Here is a 14981-nt window from a genome sequence, read left to right as displayed (position 1 = left end):
GCAGCACATTGGTGCAGGGTATCGTTTTTGAAAAGTCTAAATGAGCATCTGTTAGACAAATTGCTTTGTCACTCATTAGTTTGCAGTTTCTGAAAGTAATGTGTTACTTTGACATACTGTGTTCCAATATAACCAATGATGTTTTATATATTACTATATAGTATTACCCCAACACAGAATGCATTAGAAAGGATATTTTGGTTGAGTCACTGCTCTTTGGAGGGTTGGGTTCAAAAGTCTCACTGCTGGACTCCAAGGGGACCTTTTGTAATGCTGTCTTGACTTTTCATCTCTTCCAGGGACCATGTCTTTGCCATCAATCTTGCCACGTCTTCTGAGCAAATCACCCCACAACAGGTAAGCCAAAGGACCATGTGGCATGCCCTACAAAACACTTGGGGTAAAGGTACTTTTATTTGTTTATTTGTTACTTAATTTGTTCCGATCTTTGAATAAATAGCATGCTTCTCTTTAATTGAATAGAAAAAAGTAATTTTCTGTTGGTCTCTAAATACGATCAGATTTTCTCCACGTCCACAAATTACTGAGTGAGGAAAATGAAATCAGTATCTGAGACTGAGAGTCATAGTTGAGGACCGTTGGATAATGAGGCCATAATTCGTTTTTTATCACACCCATTGCCTTATGAATGAACAAAGGGAAAATAGCATTTGATTAACACTTTAATTCAGGGGTTCTCAAAGTGGGTCCCTGGGGGTCCCAGGGAGTCTCCAGCGAAATGAATCAAACTGTTTAATTTCACTACTATTTCACTGAGTAGAAATTAAACTAATGACGATGTTTAAGGTTTCACAAATTCACTCTCGCCACTGTCTGTTATCAATCCACCTACAGCATAGACAATTGTAGAATTAATGACTAATGATTCTTCTCATGGCACAATTTGCTTTCAAATGGTGGTCCGTAGCCTAAAACGTATGAATCTGGGGGTCCTTTTACATGAAAAAGATTGAGAACCACTGCTTTAATTGAATCAATTATAAAAGGTATGTAAAAAGCATCATGTATAAAAGCATTATGTTAATGGTTTTGAAGCATACATGACTTAACTCGATTCCAATTAATGCTGCTAGAAAAAAGCGTCCTTCGAGCGTATGTGCGATGTAGCGGGATGCACATGCAGATTAGACACACCTATGGACCGACATGCGGAAACAACAGTCGGACATGCGGTCGGACATGCGCTGCTTCCGTGTTTGCGGTTTGGGTTAGGTTAGGGTTTGAGGTTGGTTGTCGGTCTAATGACAGTCGGACCAATGGTTTGGGTTAGGTTAGGGTTTGAGGTAGGTTGTCGGTCTAATGACAGTCGGACCAATAGTATGTCTAAACTGAAGCCTGTACCCGTAGCAATGACAAATGTGTATATGGGTAAGTGAGGTAGCATTTGGTGTTGGAGTAGAGGGTTTATTCCATCCCATGTAAGGTATAAAGTCATCTTTTCATTATAGCCCCAGAGTACACCAAACTGTACAGCTGAATTTTTAAAATCATAACAGAAGATTGTGTTGTGAAGCAAGGACACAGACATTCTGACCTGGTAAATAAATCTTATCATGTCTACCAAATTCATGCAGTTTTAACCAGTCAGTCAATCAGCACATGCTTCAAGTTTCCATTCAATTGTCCAGTGTGTGGCCTTTTTTTCACTTTATCAAAGTCAATATGGTCCTCTGAAGAAAAGGAAAATGCTGCCAACCCCTGCTGTACACTCTCAGTTTACTTCTAAATAAGACAAAGATTCGTATTTAAGCTGACTTGACCTTGGTGGAAAGAAATCAAGAGAGCTGGATTCAAAACAAAGATTGTCTAAACTTTTCTTTTTTATGATGCAAACTTTCTAAGTAGGGGTGCACCGATGTGGAAATTCTTGGTTAAAAAAACAATCTAGCCGATAGTCACCGATGCCGATGTTTGTATACCGTATTTTTCCAAGTGGAAGCCTGGGATGTTAATATGCAAAATCGATTTGGACAGTCAGCTCAGCTCAATGGGCCATTTTATCATATTATTTTACCCAAACAATTGGAAACCATAACTGTGATAGGCGTTTTTGAGGGTATATATAGCAAATGGCAGCATGAGACTTATTTTTGTTTAATTTAAGTTCTCTGCCCAACACACCATACTGTAGTGGGACTGCCCTATTCACAGGCCCCCACCACATACAGTAGGCCCCAGTGCAATCACACTGCCTGCACTGACTCTATATCGACGATTCTACGCCACTGAACCCATAGGCTTCACGCTTGCAAATTTTACTAGATGAGTGAACGTGTAGTCCTCATGAAACATTAATGCAGTCGCTTCCTTCTTGGGTTTTGCATGAACACTGTATGAATTATTTATACTGTACATGCATTCTTTTCCCATATAAAGTTTAATTTAAAAGTCCCTCTCGGCTCTCAGTCAGCTCAGCTCAATGGGCCAAGTACCCAAGTTCCACAACTAGGCATGTGCCATCTCATTCAGGTGGCAGGAATTCTTTTGGTTCCCTGAATCAAACTTCATAGGCATCGTTTACTCCCTGGAGTTCATGGGGGCGACACACTGCCTGGCAGTAATTGCTGCCTACACTTGAGGGAAACGACACTTTCTGCCTCCTTGAGCAAGCCAGTGAGTGCATAGTTGTAGAGTTGTGGTGCAAAAATGTGGTTGTACTGTCACTTTAATATATACCAACTAAAGATGTATAGGCTATAATATATAATATTACACTGCTTCGTTGGATGCTTGATTCTGATTGGTCACTTGATCACTGAATTCAGCAGTGTGTTATTGCTGAATAATGAACGCTGAGCTCAATAACAGACCACTGTCTAATGAAAGGCTCCTTCTTGATTTATTTTGCTGTATCCAACATGCAGTGGTGCAGAGGGCATTTCATAACTGGGGGTTGTCCGATTTTGCGACATTTTTTTTAGCCTACATGCTGAGACATCCTCTTCTTAATGGTTGACAATGTAGGCTATTCAACTAACTTCATGATTTGGACATGGATTCACTGTTCACTCTTTGTTTTCAATAGTTTTAAAAAAGTTCCCAAAGATCCAGGCTGTTTGCATCCGACTGTCACGTTACATAATCACGTTACCTTCCGTATTCCCATGAACAGTGTTCTGGTTGTCATGACAACGCAGAGCGTTTGTCAGGACACACGTTGACCTGGCATAAAATATTGCAATATCCTACTTTCATTACCGTTGGCAAGAAAATCCTTCGTTTTGTTACCTTTGGGTGAATTTATAAAAGTCTTTATTAAGTAGGATAATTGACAGCGAGCCAGTCAGGATAATAAAGACCGCTCTGCTTCGTGCCGGGATCTAATCAATAGTAATCATCCTGTCAAGGTATATTTCCCAACACTGTCCGTCTCGCCGTTAATTATCCCTTGCATAACACGCTGATCATTGTATCAATATTTGCCTGGCTTGAGAATATTGACTTTTGTTTTGGTAGAAAGTGCAGAAGTGACATTGTTGGAGCTCTACAATGTTAATCCATCTTTTTCTAAGCGGTGTTTAAGAGAAGTGTTCATGAATCTTTCAGCCATTCCCACCTAATTTGAAGAGAACTGAGTATAAAATTAATGAAGACTAGCCATATGCCACTTGAGAATTTTGACTTCCCCATCCTTTCTGTGCCAGAAAGTACTGTCATAGTGCTTGATCTTTGTCACCTATATCGTATATCGGTTTCTGCGTATTGGCTAAATTTCAAACCAATTCCCTGTCTTTTTCACCACATGCCCATCTGCATTCTCCCCTTCACTGATCTCCAAGGGGCTGGGTGGGCATAAGTCATTATTAGTAAACCAAATCGAGCATGGACGAGGGAGGGCTTATATTACCATAGCGCTGACTCCTAGAGAATCCTATCAGATCTTCAAGAGCGAAAGTCTCACTGGAGACACTCCACTGCAGGCCCAAGAGGGGAGCAGGGGGTGGGTTTAAGAATCCCAGAAAACAGAAAACAGACACCTTCATAATACTCTGCTGCTGAGAATGATTGGTACAGTACCTTATTCCCTGCAATTTCCCAGAAGTCCTTGGTGGTTTTGATAAGCCCAGAGGGCTGTGTGGTCAGTAAATCACCCTGCAGAGATGGCATTGAATTGAAGCCACCAGGCAGTGCATTAAACCTTCAACCAGGCTACCTTGTTAACACACTGATGGATATACCTGTTATTGCCCCCCCCCCCCCCTAGAGTGCGCGCGTGTGTGTGTGTGTGTGTGTGTGTGCGCAGATAATTAATTAACGGTTTATCGCATGATGTTAACCTGCCGTTGATTTTTTAAATTATTATTAAGGCACCATAATGTTTACGTACTTGCTCACTGACAAACTATGAAGGCCGCCCCAGGCATCTGTGGTATTTGTCTGTTTGTTTTTCTGACAGTTTAGTGAAGTTAATGAGATTTTCATCACAGCTGTCTTCCTAATAGCACGTGAACGATTGGGAGCAAAAGAGTGTGTGTGTGTGTGTGGGGGGGGGGGGCTGCGGGGGGCTGCTGCTGTCTCCGAGCTGACAGTTGGCTGTCTGTTCATTTTTCAGAAACTGACTTGGAAGACAAAGGATGTGGAAAAGTGCACAGTGAGAGGGAAGAACAGCGTGAGTATGACTGCCTTCCTCACCACCTCTACTTCTCTCATTCTACCCTTTTTCTGTCTATCTTGCTCTTCTCTGACTGTCATAGAGTGAAGTTTGTGATATGGTATGCATAGCTATCAGAATAGGCATCACTAGACATACAGTAGGTTAGAGGTTCTGCCTCCCCAGATTGATTGGTGTATGTTGTCTGCTGTTAACCTAGGCCCTATACACTTCAAAAATAGACAATCTACAGTATACGGTACGTTGTGAGCTTGTAGATCTGCAATTTATTTTTTAAATCTTTTTCATTTCTAGAAATTAGTGAAAGATTTGGAGAATTTCCTAGTTTTTGAGAATTCTTGACTATGCCCAAAATAGCGACACCAGAGTTAATTAAAGTGATCAAAGTTTTTAATATTAGATTAAATTTTAATTACATTTAATGTTTGTATACTATAATTATTTAATTTTATGTTATATAATTGATATCGATGTACCTGAGTGTGATAATTACATTGTTATTGGCAGCATGATTCAAGGGTTTAGAAGTGTGACAGGCAGGAAGATCAGTACAGCTGGTGATGGGCAGGCGCAGAGGCACACAGAGGTCGGCGGCCTGTAGTTAAACCTTTTTGCGTGGCGTGCTATTGCGCAAATCCCCGCCGGTCCAATAAAAATGAGAAGTCAAGCTGGAGAGAATTGTGGAAAAATGCTGGATGAACTCATTTTGGCGGTTTCTGATTTAATGTCATGGAAATTGTTTCTTTGCAGTGGAGATTAGTGATATGGATAAAATGGGCGGGTGGAAACCATCTCCATATTTTAACTTTGTGTTTATTCGTAAATGACTCCCCTACTTGATCATACTACAGTGTCACACAAAAGTAGCAGATCTAGATCTGCTATTTTTTTTAATTTGAATCCTGAAGAGTAACAGTTTTGGATGTGAGGTTTCCACCCGACAGATGATATTCACACAGAATACTTTAATGAGTCAAATATACTTGTACCCAATAACACAACCTCGACAGGTTACCTCCACATGTCCAGCTATTTAGAATGGCTACCCATTTCCTATACAGTGATTAATCCTCCGCTTACTAACTGCAGACCCATGTGCTCTCTTCAAAGTGTATATGTTGTCTTTTGTTGTATAATCGGCGACATCAGCAAGATTTAAATAAGTCTCCATTATGTGGGCATGTTACGTCTGTTAAACCCACCGTCCACTCACCGTCCACCCAACAAGGCAATTTTATTATACTGTAGGAAGTCGGTTTGCCTATGATGGCATGTTTAAAGTATAGACGCCATGTACAGGAAGTGGCTAACTATACAACACGACCTCAGAATGAATGACAGTTCCCTGGCTCTGGCTGACTGAAAGGAGGACAAAGCAGACAAGCTTATACCATCCAGCATGAAAGTAAGCTAGCTTTTGTCTGGCTGGTTTTGTTTGTAAGACCTGCTGAAATCGTGCATCTGGTGCACTACAAGCTGATATGGACCATGGACCTCAGCAATGTGGTCATGTAATAACCAGATGTTTGCCTTCTGATAGGATGAATGCTACAACTACATCAAAGTGCTGGTACCACGAAATGACGAGACGCTGTTTGCCTGTGGCACCAATGCCTTCAACCCAACCTGCCGTAACTACAAGGTAAGACTATGACTGTAACACTGCTGTATTCTGCCTCCATTGTGAGATTACAAAAAACATGTTTTACAAATAATAAATCATGTTACTGTCACCATCAGTTATGTATTGCTGTATAATGAGAATGTGGGTATTTGGTTTACCTAATTGCTAACTAAATAATTGTTCCAAACAAAAAACATGATGGAGTGCTACAGAATTTATGCAAAAGTACAATTACCAGGCAGGCCCATTACGTCAAATAACAGACCCAGACATTTTATTAATGTCTTGCATGGTAAGATAACTTCTACAGCTCTATGTTAATGGTATAATATATTGCTCCGAAAGAGCAATCTGCTGACAGAGAGATAGTGGCTGATAATGGCAATATCATGACAGACTCTTTTCACACAATTGAGAAATGCTGCCAAAAGCAAGATAAAAGACACTAAAAAGTTAACTTGCCTCAATGCTACACTGTAAAATTTGGAGTGTTCATTTAAGTCTGAGAGTGTAAACATGCATTCGTAAGGATAAATCTTTAGATTCTCTGAGTAAAATTGTGGCATACATATAATAAAATTACTCGTGTTACCATGTCTCTATGGTTGTCTCACAGCGCAAGTGATTAATAACGCAAGAGAGATTGGAATAGCCGAAAGCATACTCTATAAGGAAAGGCATGGTTTTTCCAGTTTACTCTTGTAACAGTACTGCACAGATAAGTCCAAAGTCATGATAACTCTGTCGAACAAAACTCTGCAGTAAAAGCTTGATTGTACTACAGAGTGACATCACAGGTTTGGACCATGAGTCACTGCAGGCCCTTAGTAAAGGGGATTGGTTGGGGGGGGAACATGACACCTACAGCATATAAATCACAGGGCAGGAGGAGTGGGGTAGAGCCAAGAGGAAACTAAGTAATTCCACATTGTCCCACACAAAAGACTCGCTTCCTCCATTGACTCACCGTGGTACAGAGACACTGATTTACACTTAAACCACAGTCTGGAAAAAACATGCACGCGATGACTGTGCAGACAGCTGGAGAAAGTGTTAGGAAATGTAAATCATATCACGCTCTGTCTCCGAGAGGGAGGACAAAGCTGAATGGGAATGAAATTGAGATAGTGGGGTGGTCGTGTGTTTGACACATACACCCATCCGTGCGTGTGTTGTCATGCACACGTACGCCGGTGTCTGTTTTTTTCAAAGACAGACAGGGGTGTTGGGGTCAGGGGTGTTGGGGTCAAAGGCATGAATGGGTGTTCAGCCTCAGAGACACCACATCATTGACCAGTAAGCTAAGCCAGCTGGGCCAGAATACAACTCTGAGGTTGTGATCAGCATGTCGCTGTAACCTAAAGGTCAGATATGAGGTACCCAATCAGTGTCTCCATCTGCCCAGTATGGCAGCTATGAGGGGGGCAGCATTCATGAGGTAACTCAGTAAACACACACAAACATGGATGCCCAAAACACACATGCTAGCTCAGGGCTTCATATCATAACATCTTTAGGTGTTTGCCTTATTGTCTTTATCTGTACCGTACTCTCTGGATGTTCTGCAAGTCCCTCATCCATTTTTTCTTTTTTATATATATATATATATATATGTTTATTGGTAATATGTTTCAACAATTTAGTACAGTTTGAACAAACCTCCCCCCAGTTATCGTCATCATTAAAACAATATAAAAAAAATAACATTAATAATTGAGTACAGACATACAAAAACAACAACCATGCATATTTGACATACGATATAAACAGTAGGATACAAAAATAATAATTTAAGCACAGATAAACAATATAAATAACAAAAAATAAAATAAAATAAAACAAAATAAATACAATTATGAGTTGGGTTATTCAAGTTCAAAAGATAGTCAGTCACAAGTTATGTTGGAAAAGATTGTGTTCGGAACGTTGTCATACATCACCCTCTATACACAGTTCTATCGTTATGAGACAGCAAAAAAGTATAGTATTGATTCAATTAGTCTGTCGGAAGTACTCTCAGATTCTCAAAGTAGGTAATAAATGGTTGCCAGCTAGAAAATAACCTTTCTGTTCCTCATCCAGTTTTGAGAAGGTATTTTTAAATACAACATCTAAGACAAGTAAGACGCGAGAACGCGGGAAGCGAACGCAGATCGTAAATTGCAATAACAATTAGAATAAATTACGAATTAGTGAGAAGTGTGTGGTACTGTGAAATTAGTGAAAACAGGGCCGCCACGAGAAGGCTCAGCACCGCTAACCCCATAATATATATATATATATATATATATATATATTTTTTTTACAGACAGTGTCGTTGTTAAGCAGCGGCGGGTGGTGTAACAGCGGGACACACAGACATTCAGTGTCGTTGTTAAGCAGCGGCGGGTGGTGTAACAGCGGGACACACAGACATTCAGCCCTTGCTGTCTAGCTGCGCCCTCTGGTGTGTCGTTGTTGAGCAGCAGTAAACAGGACTGTGACTGCTTAGCTAACGTTAGCCCATATGCACACACTAGTACACATAGCCTAGTTACAGACAGTGTCGTTGTGACAGTATTATTTTTATGTTGGGCCTAGTACAGCAAGTTACAGACAGTGTCGTTGTTAAGCAGCGGCGGGTGGTGTAACAGCGAGCAAGTTACAGACAGTGTCGTTGTTAAGCAGCGGCGGGTGGTGTAACAGCGGGACACACAGACATTCAGCCCTTGCTGTCTAGCTGCGTCAGCCCTTGCTGTCTAGCTGCGCCCTCTGGTGGCGGGCGGGTGGTGTAACAGCGTGACACACAGACATTCAGCCCTTGCTGTCATACTAAGTGGCTCACTGCGTTCGCAATAAAAGTAATTCACTAACACTACACCAGGAGTGTTCAAATGTACTTTTTTCTTATATTCATAACATTGGAGCAAACAACTAATTTCTTCAGGTTTGCTCTCCTGAAGAGCAAACCTGGGGAAGCCATGATGCAAAAAGTGTCTAAGAGTTAAATTAAAGTTGATCTGAACACTTCTTGTGTACACTGGATTATTTTGTATCTTGAATGTTGTATTGTTCCTGCTCTAGCATGGCAGTGCACAGGCCACCCATACCCACATCTTTATTATTTCACCTCACTTAAACTGGCCTTGAATCTGATCACTTTCACTGTATATCACAGTCTGAGGGCATATTCCTACTTGGTATCGGTGTGGAATCTGTTAGTGGTATCATTGCCATAAATGCCATAAACATCGGTAAGCCAGAGAGCAGTGACATGGCATCATACACAAACCCATGTGTTAATGACCAGCTTGCATTTCTCCATGTGCACACGCTTGTCACCTTTTCACCACCAAGTGCTGAATGTGCTTTGACTTTCCCTCAGAGACACACCCACCCTCACACACCTTCCTCTTTCACACACACACACACACACACACACACACACACACACACACACACACACACACACACACACACACACACACAGTTGGGAGTCTGGGACTACCCTTTATTGTTGTGGGTGAGGTTTACAACCTTGTTAACAGCAGGTCCAAAAATAGCAGCTAAAATATTTGTAGTCAAGATAGAGTAGGTGCTCTCTGTACAGTGGCATGACTTAAAACCAACACGCCTCTGTTATGAAGTCGGCACATATACAATACATCTAATGAAAGTAATCTTTATGACGCATGTGCTGCCATTCATTGACACATTTATTTGTTACGTATCCTTTGCAGTTAGCCACAATACAACACAACACAATAAGGACTTTGAGTTTGAGGTGAATAGATTTTGCAGGTGAAGGACAATAACAGCTACAGGCTTTACAAGCGTAAATGTAAATCCACTAGTTTTGGTACATGTATTACAATGGTGGCCATGTCTTTTATGTCCTGATACATAATTTATCGAGTTAGCATTAAACTCCTACAATGGGCCATATAAAGTGTTCCCTTGCTGTTGTGTACTTTCTAACCCAGATGGCCACACTGGAGCAGGATGGAGAGGAGGTAGTAGGACAGGCTCGCTGTCCCTTTGAATCACGGCAGTCCAACGTTGGCCTCTTTGCTGGTGAGTGCAGCGGGTCACAGGCTCAAACATGCTATTGTGTGATTATTTGTCGTGTGACCTCTGAGCATGATGGAAAAGCAGGTTGGTCCCTTGTCAGCCTTCAGATACGTTACAGGACAAGTTCATCCAGGAGAAGTCAACTGACATACCAGTCAGTCCAGGGGCCTGGAGTAGGGGGCTTTGCAATCTGATAGCCAGCTAGACCTGCATTCAATCCTGCCAATTTTCCAGTGACATTTCCGCAAAGTTCATATTGAGTGTTATCAAGAATGACAGGCTCCTCCTACATCTGTTTTATTCTCTCCCTCTCTAAAGGGCAATAAAAGTCAACTGTGACTAAAATAGATACTTGAAAGAAATTGTTTTTCCTTGTGATCCCTGGAAATGTACCTACTATGACACCTTTTTTCTTTTACCCTTCTTTCTCCACTCAGGTGGCGATTTCTACTCAGCCACCATGACAGACTTCTTAGCGAGCGATGCAGTGATTTACCGCAGTCTGGGAGAAAGCAGCCCCGTTCTTCGCACCGTCAAATATGATTCCAAATGGCTGCGAGGTGAGGCTCCAGTGTTGTAATAACTCTAGAATATTAAATACGTCCTTAAGCTCCAAGCACTGAGTTGTTGAGGTTTTATGCTCGTATGCAGCAGCTAGTTTCTTTTTTGTTTGTTTTTTATTTGTTTTTCATTTTATATAATGTATCAACATCTTACGGCTTACACACACACACACACACACACACACACACACACACACACACACTCACACACACAAACACTAATCTCAATATTTTGGGTACGTTCCTCAGCAATAAACCTACAGCATACTATGTATATTGTTAATAATACTCCAGTACCATTGAGATATTTTAGTTAGTCTAGTGTTGCACTCATTGGAAAATTCTGGACAAGAGCATCGGTTAAATGTCTGTACTGTATAATATGTAAGCATATCACGTCTCTGCTTGGAAAACAAAGTTTCTCTTTTCTACAATAATATTCTAAATTGTTTCAAAGAGTATATCATATCTACTCATCGTTCAAAATTAATGTTTGTGTTTGCCAGCAAGCAAACCTCCTCTCCTCTCCTCCTCTAATATGCATTCAATGTTGTGTTGAATACAAAGCAGCGCTGTCACTTTGTCACTATTACATTCTTCCTCTCATGTCCCCCTCAGAGCCTCATTTTCTTCATGCCATCGAGTACGGGAACTATGTGTACTTTTTCTTCAGTGAGATTGCGGTGGAGTACACCACACTTGGAAAGGTGAGAGACTTGCTATTTAAGACCATGCAGCTATAGTACACACCAAAACATGTTGCCACGTGACACACCTGCACTGTTGTTCCCTGCACAGGAATGAAATCGGACCAGATCACATGGAGCGCAAAAACACACACACACACGCACACCCATGAGGCCTTTTGTAATTGCAGTCAGGTGTTCTGTGTGTATACATTTTTGCAGTGGTAAACATGCAGGTCTGTCCCCTCCCTCAGGTGGTGTTCTCCAGAGTGGCACGCGTGTGTAAGAATGACAATGGCGGTTCGCCGCGGGTTCTAGAGCGTTACTGGACGTCATTCCTCAAAGCCAGGCTGAACTGCTCCGTCCCCGGCGACTCCTTCTTCTACTTTGACGTGCTGCAGTCGCTGACTAACGTACTGCAGATCAACCACCGGCCCGCAGTGCTGGGCGTCTTCACCACGCAGGCCAACAGGTGGGCCAGGCCACTGAGGCGGGCAATACCCTTACACTTTTAAATAGATACTGTATAGAGGCCGGTCCTGTTTGTCTGTGTCCTTTGAATTCTTGTCAAATGATCTGTGGTGTGTGTGAGTGGGTTTTTGAGGTGTGTGGGGGAATTGATTTTTCTTTAGGCATAGTCAACCTCTTGAGGCATTGATATTATGTTTTGTTGTTTCTTTAATCTATATGTACGTATGTAGGTACATATAGGTGCACACACAGTATATGTACTGTACTAGAGGGTTCAGGACGTTATGCATATGCAGCCCTCATACCTACATTGCACCGCCGATCCAACTGATGTGTCTGAGTCATAGTGGCGGTGTCATAGGGGCTTTGTCAGAATACCCGGTGCAATAGCGTAAGCGAGTAGCCATGACGAATAGACCTTGTGTGTTAACTAGCGTGTCACCATCAATGTTTTTTTTTTCTTTTCGTGTTAATATAAATAACAATAAGATTGTTTTTGAGAAATGTAATTTATAATAACAATCATACTATAATTCAGTCAATGTCTGAATGAATGTCTGAATGAATGTCAGAAACACCGGCGTATCCTCATTGCCTGCACCAATCGCTCCCACTTTTCACACAGGCATTGACCATAATAATATGGAGGTCTTAACGAAGCCATTTTTTCAATAAGATTAATAATGAATTTATTAGTGAATAAAAACCCGTTTATTTGTCCGTGGTCTATCTCCGACCGAGCCACACTATTAGCACACATCTCTCCATGCCAAAAAAAATCTGCACGCTCCCAGAATCCAGCTAGGCTACATTTTACCGACGCAACTGTCATATTTACTGTACAGATATTGTTTTTACATCACCACACGATCCCACGGGCAAAGTTGCGCTGATCTGCTCCACAGTACACCACCTCAGGCCCCTCCCCCTTTGCACAGACAGGCGATTGACGATTCAAACCACACACGGGTAAAAAACAGCGCAGGCACCATTGTGGCAGACAGGCAGCTGTTACACACGGCGCATAGCCTACTAAGGTTATTTAACCACTTTGCAATGCACTGTTTGAACGTCACTTCATATTATAACTTCAAACCATCATATTATAACTTCAAACCAAATGCGGGTGACACGCCTGGTCACTGACGGCGCGCGTCGCGCAGTTACAGATCTCATCTTTCCTGCACCTAATGTGAAACATTGAACAGCACGGCCACGATCACAACAGAATGATTATCTATCGGGGTGGCTCTGTTGGATCAGAACATATCAATAATTTAAGCCACCACTCGACGGAAGGGAAACACAGTGCAGGCACCATTGTGGCAGACAGGCAGCGGTTACACACGGTGCATAGCCTACTACGGTTATTTAACCACTTTGCAATGCAATGTTTGAACGTCACTTCATATTATAACTTCAAACCAAACGCGGGTGAGACGCCTGGTCACTGACGACGCGCGTCACGCAGTTACAGATCTCATCTTTCCTGCACCTAATGTGAAACATTGAACAGCACGGCCACGATCACAACGGAATGATTATCTATCGGGGTGGCTCTGTTGGATCAGAACATATCAATAATTTAAGCCACCACTCGACGGAAGGGAAACACACATCCCGTAAATTACAATGATAAAATACATACAGACAAATGCAATGACTAACGTTTGGCTGCCCTGTCGACACCACTTGAGTACTCAGGAACTAAACATTCCTAAATCACAAAAAACGTCTCATTCTTATCCTGATTAGATAAAGCACAAAAAACTGCAACTTGATTTGAAGCCCAAAAAGCCAACCTCCGACTTTAATACAGTAGATTATATGCATCTCTATGGGCAGCAGACGGTCAGCTGAGCGGTTAGGGACCGTCTACAAAGTGCAACACCGAAAGTGAAAATATTCAATAGCTTTATTTCTATGCAGAATATTACCAACAAATATACATCACACATCAATGGTGTACTTATGATTTATGATTGTACTACAGCATCTATTAGTTAATACATTTTTCCCATTGACTTGCATAGGAAAATCTACAACTATATCATTATGTCCTACAGTCCACTTGCCCCCCCCCCCCCCCCTCAAACGCAGGATTAAACTGGAGAAATCTAAAAATGATTGGATCAGACTTCCTTCGGATACATGGCGAATGCATTTATTCCTTGCATTGTGCCTAAACATGTTGCGAGCTGCGGTCGCAACATGTTTAGACACAGTGCACTGAAGTTTTTTAATTCCCCCCCTCAGGAGTGTAGGCTCATAACGGGGAAGAAGTTATAAGAGTGCGGGTGCCCCGTAGGCTTTTGTTTTCATTTGCTCGGTTCACCAGCAGCCTTTAGGGTTATCGGTTAGGGTTAGGGTAGCCGTTAGGGTTATCGGTTGGCCACCAGCAACATTATCCATCCATCCATCCATCCATATTAGCCTATACTTTTGTGCCTATAACCCAACTTCCCAAGATCATCTGTAAACTATTCCCTGCCTAACAGTAATGTGATCTATTACATCGCATTGAATATCATTTGCTGTTCATACAGTATATTCAGAACGGGTAAGGACTAGTAATAATAATTCAGTAAACATCTCCCTTTCCTTAGTATAACGGGCTCAGCGGTGTGTGCCTTCTACATGGACGACATCGAGAAGGCCTTCAACGGCAAGTTTAAGGAGCAGAGGAACAGCGAGTCTGCATGGACGCCTGTGCCTGAAGAACAGGTACCCAAGCCCAGGTGAGTCACATCATTGAAATAGGTCATAAACAATAAACATTTACAAGTTGTCTTCTTGTCTTTGTAGTGTTCTAAACAATGTAATTTGTGTATAAAATATTAATTAAATTAAAGAAAAAAAGAAAACATCATTTTCGTATGCAATGGAGGGTGCAGATGCTACTGTCATTGTCTTGTACATCACTGAACAAGACACCACTTTTGCACCAGCCACCT

The 14981-nt window shown here is 41.7% G+C and overlaps 1 protein-coding gene across 2 annotated transcripts in view; it reads left to right on the top strand.

The window, feature by feature from the left end:
• sema6cb (semaphorin 6Cb) overlaps positions 1 to 14981 on the top strand; it is a 142468-nt gene that overhangs the window by 96199 nt on the left and 31288 nt on the right. For both annotated transcript variants that reach the window (XM_083761901.1, XM_083761900.1), the window contains exons 6-13: positions 300 to 357; positions 4574 to 4630; positions 6174 to 6275; positions 10220 to 10310; positions 10745 to 10867; positions 11489 to 11577; positions 11811 to 12028; positions 14634 to 14765. In XM_083761901.1, the coding sequence (XP_083618027.1) occupies positions 300 to 357; positions 4574 to 4630; positions 6174 to 6275; positions 10220 to 10310; positions 10745 to 10867; positions 11489 to 11577; positions 11811 to 12028; positions 14634 to 14765 (870 nt within the window). The remainder of the gene's footprint in view (positions 1 to 299; positions 358 to 4573; positions 4631 to 6173; positions 6276 to 10219; positions 10311 to 10744; positions 10868 to 11488; positions 11578 to 11810; positions 12029 to 14633; positions 14766 to 14981) is intronic.

The sequence above is a fragment of the Protomyctophum parallelum genome (genome assembly GCF_964188405.1).
Source record: "Protomyctophum parallelum genome assembly, chromosome: 3".
In the NCBI taxonomy this organism is placed as follows: Eukaryota; Metazoa; Chordata; class Actinopteri; order Myctophiformes; family Myctophidae; genus Protomyctophum; species Protomyctophum parallelum.
This window is presented reverse-complemented; position numbering and strand designations above follow the sequence as displayed.